The 13,826-nt window shown below is 40.4% G+C and overlaps 1 protein-coding gene across 1 annotated transcript in view; it reads left to right on the top strand.

The window, feature by feature from the left end:
- Positions 1 to 8,118: 8,118 nt before the first annotated feature.
- LOC139981057 (uncharacterized) overlaps positions 8,119 to 13,826 on the top strand; it is a 63,945-nt gene continuing 58,237 nt past the window's right edge. The window contains exon 1 of the mRNA XM_071993195.1: positions 8,119 to 9,622. Within this exon, the coding sequence (XP_071849296.1) occupies positions 9,429 to 9,622 (194 nt within the window). The 5' untranslated portion in view covers positions 8,119 to 9,428. The remainder of the gene's footprint in view (positions 9,623 to 13,826) is intronic.

The raw sequence follows: 13,826 nt of genomic DNA, 5'->3' as shown, positions 1-13,826 counted from the left end.
GGGGAAGAGGAGAGGTAGGAGATAAACTATGGAAGAACAAAGAGAGGATTAAGGGAAGAGGGTAGGGAGAAAACTAGAGAAGGACAAAGACAGAAAAGTGTGGAGAAAAAAAGGGGGAGTGGAAGAGAGCTACGAGATGAGGCCGACAGAGGGGGTAAACAGAGGGGAGAAGGAAGGGGGAGCAGAAGAAAGGTTAGTCATGTAAACCGGGGTCTAAGTCTTCATGGAGTTGACTGTGGATCTGGGGCCATAGAACCGCTTCTTGAGGGTGATGGTTTTAGTTTCACCAACATACTGGACTCACAAGAGATCAGATAGATGACATTCAGAGGTCGAAAATTGTGCCCCCTCCCTCTGCCCCTGAACATTGTCTGCTGTATACTTTTGTGTCCCTCTGAGACTAGGTATCGCACCACAATTTGAATCAAGTGCACCGTCCGCCTCAAAGGTTCTAACCATTGTTGAAACATAGCCCCTAAGTGACCACCTACTGTGTTGATTTGTTTTGTACAATTTCTGAGTCATCGTTATTCTTTTTTTTTTTTTGCTTGGATGTTAAAGGGAACGAAATAAGCTACTAATGGTCTATAAATCTGGAGGATTGAAGGTGATTTAAGGCATTTTAGAAAATCCTGGGTGAAACAAGAATATTCCGCAGCGCGAGCAGGCAAAATGTGTCTAACGCTTAGCATTATAAATGACATACCGTACCTGTCCTTTGTCATTCCGGAAAGTTACAGCTAAGACAACGTCATGTCGAAATAGCGCACCCAACCAATTGAAAGACAGATTTTGACTACGTCTTCAGTTCCATGCGTAGGACAGGTCCGTATCGTATCACTTGGTATATATCACACATTGTACCTTATCGCAATGATGGCATGAAGGGGAGGGGGAGAGGAGGGGGAGGGGGAGGGGGAGGGGGAGGGGAGATTTGAATCTGACGATGATCAAAAATATGTTTGTTACTTATTTTAGTGCTAAAGAAAAGTCAAGATGGAAGATTTGGCCGAGTAAACGCTAAATCAATGGCGCCGCCATTTATTATTAAGCCGTTAAAAGGACGGATTGTCGACGTACTCTATTGCACAGCGATCTGCAGATCAAAATATAACTTGTCAATTGAGAACGAACGAAATACAAACGCTGCACACACACACCTTCATACGCATACACATACACTAAACCGATCGGATTCTGTCTGCTTTTAACTCATGTGGCACACTTGAATTCGGAATGGTTCCATTTGGTTTCCCGTTTATATTTAGCGCCATCCCGACCGCTCCTCCCGACCACGACCCACCCCTAAAACGATTGAGAGCATTCATAACAACCTAGCCAATATAATACACTTCCTTCCAATCACAATTCAGTGTTAATTTATGATCTCAAACAGTGCCGATTTCATAAGCTACAGATGTTAAAAACTTAATTAATAACAATAATAGTTTCCTTCCCCAATTCTGCACCTGTAGTGAAAGTTATGTAACCTTAGTCCCTGTAGTGATGATCATTCGTATTGAACAGCAGTTAGTTCCTCATGTAGGCTATCTATAGGTCATATACGAAAGCTCTAGCCTATATATATATGAAGGCATACATGCTATATCTGTAGGATAATTATATACGTCTACATATAAGGCGTTGTACGCCTAAATAACCTGCTTATCTCATTGTACGCCTTTATGCGGACCCGTATGCAAATAGTATATATCCTATCCTAACGCATAGGCCTATATGCTCAATCTGAAAGTGCGTTTTGCGTATATTGTAAAAAATACCGGAAATAAAAAATCTACTTTATATTGTACTGGTTGACTTCATTTTGATTGCCAAATCGACAGTACTTTGGCAAACATTCATTTGACAAATAATTTTTCCGTCTGGCCAATTCTACACCCCGTTGAGCCGACATCTTGCGGCTATGAGAGAGCGTGCTGTCCCACCCAGTTGCCCAATCACACATGCCGAGCTGCTAGGTTTGTACTAACAAAATAATAACCCGTGCGTTTTATCACCACTATATCACATTTCCCAATATTAATATAACTCTATATACGTACACAGAGTATTTCCCTCTGTACTATACATGACTCTCTATGTTGAAGAAAATGATGGGGGGGGGGGGTCGTTCTTATATCAATCTTATTGCAATTTTGCAGGCAGTGATATTCTACAGTCAACTTATCAAAGACCAAACAACGTTGCCATGTTGATCTTCTGTAGAGGCAAACTTATATAGGGAGTAAGGGGATGACACACACATGTCAAGTGGCTATTGTCAGATGGCCCGGCCCCTTGGTCATTTGGTATGGTCATTTGGTAAGACTTGTCATTTGGTAAGATAGACACGCCCTGTATAGGAATGCAACATATGGATGTCAAAACTGTGGACAATTAGGACAATGGGCAAGAAAATAGGCATTAACCACAAGGTGATACAACGACTCCGATTCCATGAACTTTGACAAGGTGAATCCATGGATTTAAAGGTAACGAATGTCAAGTTGCGTCATTGACAGCATTGAATTTGTAAAAACCTTGTGAAAACGATACTCTGCCTTTAAACGAACAATTAAACAGAACAAAACAAGACAAATCGTGACAGATAATCTGCGATGATAAATTGATTCAATGGTTTGCTATTAAACATAATTAACTTTGTAGCCGGACACAACATTTCCTGTGTATCATACTACCATAGAAGTAACAATATGCTCTCAGTCGATCATCCGGTTATTTTTTTTTTTTTTTGGTGACCGACCCGAGGTCAAATCGTAGTGAATGTGGTGAAAACAATTAGTAGTTGCACTCACAGCATATATTAAACGTTGGACCTACGACCTCCCCCGTCAAGCACACACTACACACACACACAATTGGAAATTAATTATTGCTCCATTTCCACGTCTAAGATTTCATTCAAACTTCTCTGGGTGAGCACCCCAACCCCCCAACCCCCCCCCCGCCCCAACATGGGAGTCTTTGTCAACGTCTCTGAGTCACACCTTTTCTTGTTATAATCCTGGCTCCTGTACCCATATGTGATTATGTAACACGACAGGGTCATACGGTAACGATGAAAATTACAAGCCAACACGAAATGCAAGCTATACACTACATTCCAAATTAAGGTAGATTGAGTAGATGGGCTAATGAACGCAAAGATCATCCCGACACTGTTCAGGATACGTGCCTGTCTCCGACGGGCTGAAATGACCAACACCCCCCCCCCCCCCAGAATTCTTTTGAAGGTGCATGGAGAAACAGTGAATTTCACTGATCATCTGTTATACAACGACATTGTCTGTAAAAAATATACGAAACATAAATGGTTTGGAACTTTTCATGCATGCTACGACACTAAAGCTAACAACATATATGCTTTGCACCCCACTATAATGTACATCTCGCAAATCAGGGTCGAGTTAATAAATCGCCGTAATTTGCCTCTTGTTCTAAAAAAAAGGTCAGATAACCTTGTTTTCCCGGAAGACGACATTGACTTTAAGTTGTCGGCCCAATGAATATTTTTCAGTCACGGTTGAGTAAGACCGATGAAAAATGTGTAATTCATCATTGGTTCTGATAGGTTTAGTTTGGTCATGTCTGTCAATATTCTTGTTCCGTCCCAGAGGCATGACATGAAGAACGATCCTTCCAGGGTGGGGGGGGGGCTAGGTGGGTATGCATCCCCACACTCAACCCTCAAGAAGATATTAAAAGTATAGTATCTTGCACTCAGACCTAATTTATAGGCTCAATATACCTCAAGTGGCAACTCCCCCCTCCCTCACACCCCCTGGTGGAAGATTCCCGAGCCACCTTCAAGAGAGTGGTCTTCTCCGATCCCAGCGCCACACTGCAGCCATGGATTCTATCCTGCCTTTACTCCGATCGAGGCTTCAATCCATCGGAATTAATATGTAATGGGACCCTGACGTTGCAAACCATTCGTGACACTGAGAATGGATAAACAATGTAAATTGTACTTATACAACCAGGTAGAATGGTACGGAACTTCTGATTGAAATAAACCCACGTAACAGTTAAAGCAGACAGGTGAAATATTTCTAACCCAACTTTTCTAAGTTATGTTCAAAAAATGAGATTGCCATTAGATGAAACTGCGAAAACCTGCACCAAAATGAATGTTAATAATAAATTAATGTTAAAACTTAATAATTAATTCGATTTTCCTTTTTAACATTTCCGTCAACTGGACACATTTCATAGTAGTGTTAAACACAATGGAAAATAACTTATATAGTTTCAATTTAACTTCATAACTCTGAAATGAAACTTCAGCAAGTGAAGCTAATCAACTACATTTCAAGTTATTGGGCTGAAATACGTATAAGTAGGCATGTTTATCGAAAAAATGTACCAAAATCAAGCTGTTGATTTGCTGATTTTCGAATCCCCTTGTCCCATCGTCTAAGATAAACAGTACTTTAAAACTGAGATGACTTTATGGGCAATTCATGTAAAATAAAAACACTAGCAGTCCGGGTTGTATTTCTATACATCTTGTAATTTTTGAGGAGAGTGTCCCTTTAAACATCTGAGGCTCATGAATTTGTTTTAAGACACCGATAATTAGGCCACTTCCTCAGTTGCAAAACGCAACAGGAAAACGTAAAGACTTCGATGGCCTCAAATGGGTGTTTTACAATGCATGCATTAAATATTTGTCCAGAACAATTGATCATCAATCTTGCTGTTTTTTTGTTTATAACAATTGAAAGAACATGTTTTGGTTGAGTTGTGTAGCATTTATTTAAGTAGTTATTGGTTAACATTAACATTAAAGGACTGCATCGATGTGCCGACGTCATCATCAATTTTAAGCTTAAAGGAGCATTGTAGAGATTTAGCATCACAGCTGAATAAATTGAAAGCCAGAACAGCAATGAAAACATTTGTTAGCACTAAAACTGTTCTTTTTTTCTTGGACGACCGTATGACATATCAAAACTAAATTCTGCCTAAAGGCATCCTTAAACATTCCATCGTTTGAACTTTTGATACAACTTCGAAGCAACATGGTTCTTTTACCGACTTTTTTCCACCTCCGTTAAGTCATCGCTTTCACGCAACACAGATATAAATCATTTTGTCTAAAAGTTTCTACATCGGGTTTGCGGCCTCTTACTATAAACAGAGGCAATAATGTTTACCAAACATCTCCAGTGAGCTTAAGAGAAGGGTCTCGAAAATAGACAGGAGGTCTAACGACATCCCAGATACGTCAGTCATTTTGCCTTAAAGGATGGTAGGTCCTCTTAGAATCTACGAGAGTAGTCATATATAGATCTTAGGTTCTCAAGCACTTTCTGTTTCATCCATAAAGACCCACCCCCACATCCGTTGGGACAGGCGCTTAGCCAAGGGATGGGGGGTGGGTGAGGGCGAAGGGGGTGACCGCCCCCCCCCCCTTGAGCATATTTGTTTGTACGTTATATTATGATATCGCTGGTAATTTCAAGCTTAGATGCAACTTACAAGGCCTGGGAAGTGCCATTTCCAGCGATCTGGGAGGCATTTTCAGCCAAAATTTTCTTGTACGCGTAGCGCCAACTTATGGTGGCGCTACGCTTAGATAGTTTTCAATACAGAATCTACGGCTCTGATAGTTTGCCTACAGGTTCGCCCCTCCCTTGGCAAATTCCTGGCTACGCGCCTGTGTTGGGAGAACTTAAAAACGTGTTCACTCACAACCCTCCATAGAAAAAGGGAGCATCACTATAGTGGCCTCATCACGACCGTGCTTGGAGATGAGATGGGGAAACGTCGTTTCCTTTCCCTGAGATGACACACGGAATTTACACTGTATATAACGGTATATGTCACTAAACTGTTAGCTTGTCCCTTTGGCATTTTATGGACTCCCTTCTCGCGGACTCCTTGCGCACCCTTGTGCCCTCAACGGACCACCCCCACTGAACAAGAAAAGGAATAAGAGAGTACGAGAGAGAGAGACACAATTTTCACGGATCTCCTAACGGTCGGCGGACCCTAAAAAACTCCCTCGATGGATAAGATAGTACTCATAGGTCACCGGTATTGGGGGACTATTTTCATATAATGGTCGCTAGGCAACAAACAGTTGTACTGACGCACTGACGTCTTACTGGCGCAAACATATTCCAATGGAATACATATACTTATACTGGCTTCCTTTAGAGCGTAGCCTACTCTGTGTTGCCACCTTAAACTCCCCACAGTCCCTCTCCCCCTTCAAACATCCTCTAACATGCATGTATATCGCCTACCCCCCCCCCTCCCCTCAGCCCCTTCTATAGGGTACCGCATGCTCAAATGTTCACACATTTATCTGTATGACTGACGTCGTTATATCTGTCATATCATGGGCCGCGGCAGTTAGGAGTGTTTAACAACACCGCATTGTATCGGGATGGGGGGGGGGGTCACGTGGTGTGTGGAGGAGGGGTGGGAGGGACGGGGTAACCTAACCTGAGGGTAGCAGCAATTAGTTGAGGGATGCAGTACTGCAATAAGTTACAGTATATTACAACGTTCGACCATCCTGACATTATTTTGAGGAGGTGATATACAGTGATTCACTTTAAATTAGGCTTAGTACCGAGATTCCTGCAAAATCCGTCAGAATCCGTCAGACCTATATGCACGATATAAATGATATATACTTTGATCAGAGCTAAACTAAGCTACAACGTTTCATTCAACATCATACCTGCTGACGGATGTAGTTTGTCTGACAACACCTATATAGATTATTCGATTTCGGTCTTGTTGTTTACGCCAGTGTAATCAACCTTACCATGAAGGAAAGTAAAACGATTACTGATCAATTTTGAAACCGACTGAAGTTTTAAAATATATACAACCTACGTCATTGCTGTTCAATAGTCCTTTCCCAGGTGTGTGGGTTGGGTGGGGGGGGGGATGGGAGAGGGAATGTTGCGGGTCGGTAACGAGGAAACCAACGTCATCCCCGGATTAATCTGTCATTTTTCAATGTCGAATATGTGAATATAGGGTATTTTATGATATTGGTTGAATTGAAACTAGATGTCTGAGTCCATCGCGGGTAAAGTTGCTGTTCGTGTGTCCGGGAGGGGTTGGGAAAGGAAGAGCGGGACGGGGGGGGGGGCGAACTGAGAGCGGGAGGGGATACTAGTTTGGATCCACAGTTTGATTTGCTCTACCATTTCGAAAATGCCCTGATTATCTCAATATATATGTGCAGCCTATAAGTTGTAGCCAAGAACCATTGTTGAATAAGAACGCTGAAGGTGCTTAAAGGGATATTCCGGTGCCAGAAGTTTTTTTTTAAAGTTTTCTATATAATCCTTTATGTTAATTTATGTTATACATATCGAATGTTGGCGTAGCTGTCAATGTTCTCGGTAGGCCTATTTAGAGTTTCATCAAATTGCAACTCTTTGTAGAAATATTAGTTTCCTCTGGGGATAAAATGATTTTAGTTATCAAGAAAACAAAAACAATTTCAGTTCGATTAACATGACGATATCAGTCACTCTGCTGTCGCCGGTTGGCATTCGTAAAATGTCACCAAATTATAGGAATTCTCTGACATACAAATTATATACGGAGAGTAATTTCGAACCTAAATTTCCCCAAAATGTGTTAAAGCAAACAACTTCAGCTACAAGAATGTATCTTTAGACGGTGTCAATGAATTCCTAAAAAAAAACACTCATCATATTGCTTTAATCTTCTACATAGTCACCCCCCCCCCATTCAAGGAAATCATCGCAGGAAACGTTTTGGGGCAATGTATAGTATTTAGCGTAATAAATCGCTGCAGTTGACGCTACGATTTAAATACTGTTTATGTCAATCGACTGCAAGCAGACGGTTCATCTAACCATACAGACTCGGTATACAATTTGTGTATATACAACCGAGTATACAACCCCTTCGGAAACTCGAGCTTCCATTGGCCGAGAGAGCCTCGAGCCAACAGAATCTTAAACCAATCACAGTTTTGATTGACAGAGAAACCTTTTCCAACCAAACTCGTTGTTGATCTTAATCACATAATCTATCTTAGATGCACAATTAGATAATAATAATAAAAAAATGAAAAGAAAAAAAAACGGTGAGAGGGTTCAAATACGAGGGATCAAAAGCTCTCATGTCTAGTTCCCAATATTTCAACGACAGGTCTATGTTCACCGACACCGATCGCCGTTCCGTGATTGCCATTTTATCGTGTTACTGGTTAGTTCAAGACCAGCATTTTTGTTCAGTTCACTCGTAGAATACGAAGGCACGTCTTTTACGGGTTTTCAATTTGCTGTTGCTTGGGTTTTGGTCACACAGCGGTGGGCAGCTTTGCCTCATTTATTTTCTTGCAGTTTACAATTTCTCTGTTGTCATACATTGCGTTTTGATTAAGTTTTGATATTCGCGTCTTTCTCTACGTAGTGTGTGAGTGTATTGTATATATATGTGTGTCTGTGTGTTTACTTGTATATATATAATGCGTCTCTTTTGAATTGATTAACAATCGCTAGTTATATTAGGGGGGTTAGATCCGACAAGGAAACAATAATAGGAAACATCTGTGAGGAGGACCAACCGGGAACGATAAACTCATATTCTTTTCGCCTCCCTCGTGGAACTGACTATACACCAACCACCGAACACTTAAACAACCAATAGCGTATCTTGAAAGGGCATGCTGCATAACTCTCTATAATACCGTTTACTCACCGGTGAAGAACGACGGTATTCATACAGTGTCTCCCTGCAGCGCAATTCCAAGTTTTCATGGAAAGTTTACAAGTCGTTACACTATTTCTTTTCAAGACGAGACGGTTTTGATTCAATTGGTTGACTATCACGTTACAAGTGCTGGATTTATGATCTCATTGAAACTGTTAGTATTGATGAAATGACGTGAATCTATCACAGTCAATGAGAACAAAGTACCCTGCCAGTAACCTCTTGAGGGTTTAAATTTCGTTCCGTTTTCTTCTTCTGTTCTTGGGACTTCTTTTTCGTCAATGTCTTGTTCTTGATAGTAATTGTTGATGTCTTTCACTGTTGCCAGAGGAACCTCGAGATTTGAGCTATCTGTTGTTACAAAATCACAGTGTGAGTCTAACCAATCAATGTACCTCTCATTTTGAAGATAAAATTATATAGTCTCTATTAACAAATTTCCAAACGACAGCGAATTTGTTAAAGTGTCATTCACTGTCAATAAATTTATTACTTGGCAGTTCAACGTACGTACAGTTTATCCAAAAAGCTCAACAGGTGTTGAAGAGATCAAGTGTATAGGCCTATATAAATAGTCGGAATTCACACATCCTTACACTTTTTCTACACTATCTATTTTCCCGTCAAAACTGGGTGTTTACTATTTGTCTCTGGAACTCAACCTTGAACAATAAGGTTTGGCAAATATCATGGCTTCCCCGACGAAGTATCACGAAATATGTCACAGTTGTTATGTACCTGAAATATGGAGATGGTTCACTCTTGGAATATTTATATCACTTTGGATGCCTTTATTGGTCTCTGGGATGACCTATGGAAACGGAATCTCATCTGCCTTGCCGTACAATCATCATCCTCCACCAGTGCCTCAGAGTAACTACAGGTAAGTCATAGTTAATTTATTATGACATCATTGCAACAGTATTCTGGGTGACTATGGTCAACAAAAAGGTACTAGGGAAACTTTATCCTGGAGGGCTGGATCGGGTGAATGGGGAGGGTAATCATCTAGGAATTACAAGTGAAAATTGACCCCTGGAGGGCTGGAGAGAGGGAGGAGATGCGATGGGGAGGTGGAGTGCAAGAGGAAGGGGGTAAGAAGGGGGGGGGGGCATTGGGTTCAATTGAAAGTTGTTTATAGTCTAGTGTACGTACTGATAGTATTTGACGCACGCACGGATCCCAGAGTCGGAAAGAGAACGTTCCAGAGGGAGGAGTGTGGGAATATCGGACACCTTTATTGGACACCGGCTATAGCTGAGGTTAACCGATAGAAGGTCCTGCAAGTTTCTTGTACTAGATTGAGGGAAATGATAGTTTCCAGTTTTGGCAAACACTGCTCGGAAACAATATCATCATATTGGAACTTCGTATCCTTGCGTAACCTTTTCATTACGGTAGGATAGCAGACACAGATGCATGGAGAGGAACTAGCTAGATAGGGGAGGTGGGGTTGGGGCCTAAGAGCAAGCCGTAGTCCAAAATGAATGACCAGAATATACCGGTAAGCGGTGCTACCGTAAAGTTTACTCCCCACCCATCCTGTTCACACTTACGTCAAACTCTAATGAGAAAGCGTCTTAGACTCTTAGAAATCATCTCAACGCCTACAACCTATCGCGGTATATTGCATAGACCGCATACCAGCGCTTTCGTCATGCATACTGTGCGCATATTTCTGCCACGTTGTCTATAATAAATCTAGTTAAGTCCAATGATTGAAAAAAAATGTAGACAAAAAAAAATGTTAGTTTCCAACATGATCGACAAATGACATAATAACTCGATAAAACTCCACTCGTGTGGGTGGTCTCTGAAAAAGTACTGTTTTGTCTGTGATTGGATCATTTGTACATAAATGCAGACCGGCTTGGATCCAGTCTACGCCGAGATGGATTTATTCTAAACTATATCGAATACCTTCATGATCAATTTACACCAGATGGAACAGTAATCCGTCAATTTGAAATTCTCCAATGTATTCTGTATGTCTAAAACGTCATCAGTATTGCCGCACCAAATATGCTAGAAAGTCAACCAAAATATGGTCACCATGTTCATATTTTCAAAAACGTTTTTAATGCCATACGAGAAGTCGTTTTCCCTCAAGGAGACATTTCAATTTGTCCAAGCTAACCCACTGTAATGTATGGGAATACATTAGAGCGTAAAAACATTTAAGAAGGTACTTTTCATCAATTTTCTTTAGCAGAGTGGGGCTAAATATACTGATTTTGTACTTTTCATTCCACTGTCAAGTATTGCTAACGAAGGACCCAGGGGGAACGAAAATTCCACTATATTTTCTAATACAGTACTCCGTATTTATATATATATACAGCTGATATTAATAATAGTCTAATAATATCATATGTATTTTTCCTTTTTTTTTCTAAATTATATAGTGGATAAATCCGCCTTGTTGATTCATGAGCGTTTTAAAGGGTCATACTTGATCTTTCTCTCAAAAGGTTAAACGTGGCGTGGAAGTGTTACGTACACTGATATTGTCTAATCATCGTGTTGAATTGTTAACTTACATATCAGAATTGATTTCGCGCGCACATTAATCCCTTAAGATATATCTCAAAATTGGGAATAATGACTTGATTTGATTCTACCATTGACGGTATCGTGCATGGGGGCAGTGAAGTTTTACAGCTGTTTGGGAAGGGCATGTGTACTGCCCTAGTTTCTTGTAAAATTATACTTCCGTGTGCCTACCGTGTACTTCAAAATAATTTAAAGTTAAGAGCCCTTAACCATTTTCCGGGGTCAATTTCCGATCGTTTGATTCAAACTTTACGTGTCAAACTTTCGAACCTATACGTTTCAACAGCTAAGTTTTATATGAGTGGCCCAGTTATGGATGTAGCACCCCAATCAGTAATTAACATTGTCACACGCACTTAACAAGTAAGCATTATTTGTTCCTCACATGACACGCGATGCAATCTATGAAATATAGACTCTATCGCTAACTTTACAATTACAATAACCGATTAAAGTTCTGTCTATCTTTATTAGAAAGAAATCTGCAACCTGGTTGGAAAGTGAAACTTTTCCATCTATACCGGCAACAGATTGGTGTCATATTCAATTTGATAGATTGGAAAGTGACAAGGTTAGTCGAAGACTGAATGTTGCTTATACTTCACGCGAATGATGTGTAAATGAAAGCAATATCATAACTGACAAAAGAACCCACAAGAGGCAAGATGAATTGTTTTACATTTCCTAGTTCATTTAACCACCTCAGAGGTGGGTAAACCTATACACTAAAATGGCGGGGGGAGGGGGGGGGGGGAGAACTATAGTGGTAATACGCTGATGTATAATTAGATACGTAAGCGAATTTGTTATGAGGCATGCAACGTTTGTGTATTTTGGAGACCAATTATTGCTATCAATTTATATATATACCAGTCTTACCGAGTATTAATCAAACTTAGATTGCAATTGGTTGAGATTCCAAAATGATTAGGCGCCCTTCAAGATTACAACCCCACATGGATTTTTATTTACATATTTACCGAGTTGGCAATGAATATACTTTCAAAATCCTGTTCATCAATTTTTAAGATTTTTATAGCCATGGACACGTTCTGAAATACTGTTTATCATGTACTTTTACTCTTTCTTAAAGATTTGACACTTCACCAGTCACGCTATAAAGCGCAATGCATTTACATGGGATAATGGGACTATTCATGCCCACCCCCCCCCCCCCCAAATAAAGAACCCACCAATGCCATGAAGCATATCAGAAAGGCACTTTAACTTCTCCGGAGAGATCTTAAAGTGTTTCCTCTCTTTGTTTACAGTTCTCTCTGTGACATTTCTTTAGAAGGTATAACACACACTGCATATGACGTCAGATCAAGCGTGCATTGTTTAAGACATACATCATACAATGTGCATTGTTTGAGGCATACAGCATACAGAGTGCATTGTTTAAGACATACAGCATACAGAGTGCATTGTTTGAGGCATACAGCATACAGAGTGCATTGTTTGAGGCATACAGCGTACATAGTGCATTGTTTGAGGCATACAGCGTACAGAGTGCTTTGTTTGAGGCATACATCATACAGAGTGCATTGTTTGAGGCATACAGCGTACAGAGTGCTTTGTTTGAGGCATACATCATACAGAGTGCATTGTTTGAGGCATACAGCATACAGAGTGCATTGTTTGAGGCATACAGTATACATGGTGCATTGTTTGTGGCATACAGCAGACAGAGTGCATTGTTTGAGGCAAACAGCAAACAGAGTGCATTGTTTGAGGCATACAGCATACAGAGTGCATTGGTATACAGCATACAGAGTACATTGTTTGAGGCATACAGTACACATGGTGCATTGTTTGAGGCATACAGCATACAGAGTGCATTGTTTGAGGCATACAGCATACAGAGTGCATTGTTTGAGGCATGCAGCATACAGAGTGCATTGTTTAAGGTATACAGCATACAAAGTGCATTGTTTGAGGCATATAGGGGGGAGGGGAGAAAGCGTCAGCCCCAACTTGGTGGGGCTGAAGCCTTTGGTGACTTAATCTTCGTCTTGGCGGTCCGTTACATTTTCTTCATTGTCCCTTGGGGTCCATGGATGGACAAAATGAAAATGCTGGGAACCTAGGGTCTAATGTGGAAATAAATTTACAATTCCACGCCTCCATGAAAGTACTTTGTTAAACGTTTAATACAAACAGATTGAGCTCGTTAAAAAAATCCAGCCAATATTAAACATTTTTAACCGACAGTTACTCGATATCGGATAATGCATCCCCCTGTGTATCTTATTGTATACAAATGTATATAGTTAGACGTCTTCCAGCCTCGTAAAAAACTGTGAATAATAACGTGTTTTGTTACTTCGTTGCAAAATGAAAGAAAAAAGACGTTGCAACAAATATATATGCTAACACGAGAATTGGTTTATTCGTGCCCAAAATTTTGCAGCAAGAATAATGGGACGAAGCGAGCATAATAATGTCTATGTACATCCTTTGTATAAACATACAATACTTCCACTTTGTGATGATGACTCGTAAATTATGGACTGCAATAACCCTGATTTGGA

The sequence above is a fragment of the Apostichopus japonicus genome, chromosome 15, assembly GCF_037975245.1.
Source record: "Apostichopus japonicus isolate 1M-3 chromosome 15, ASM3797524v1, whole genome shotgun sequence".
NCBI lineage: Eukaryota > Metazoa > Echinodermata > Holothuroidea > Aspidochirotida > Stichopodidae > Apostichopus > Apostichopus japonicus.
The sequence above is the reverse complement of the archived record's forward strand: the minus strand, read 5'-3'. Positions and strand labels throughout refer to the sequence as shown.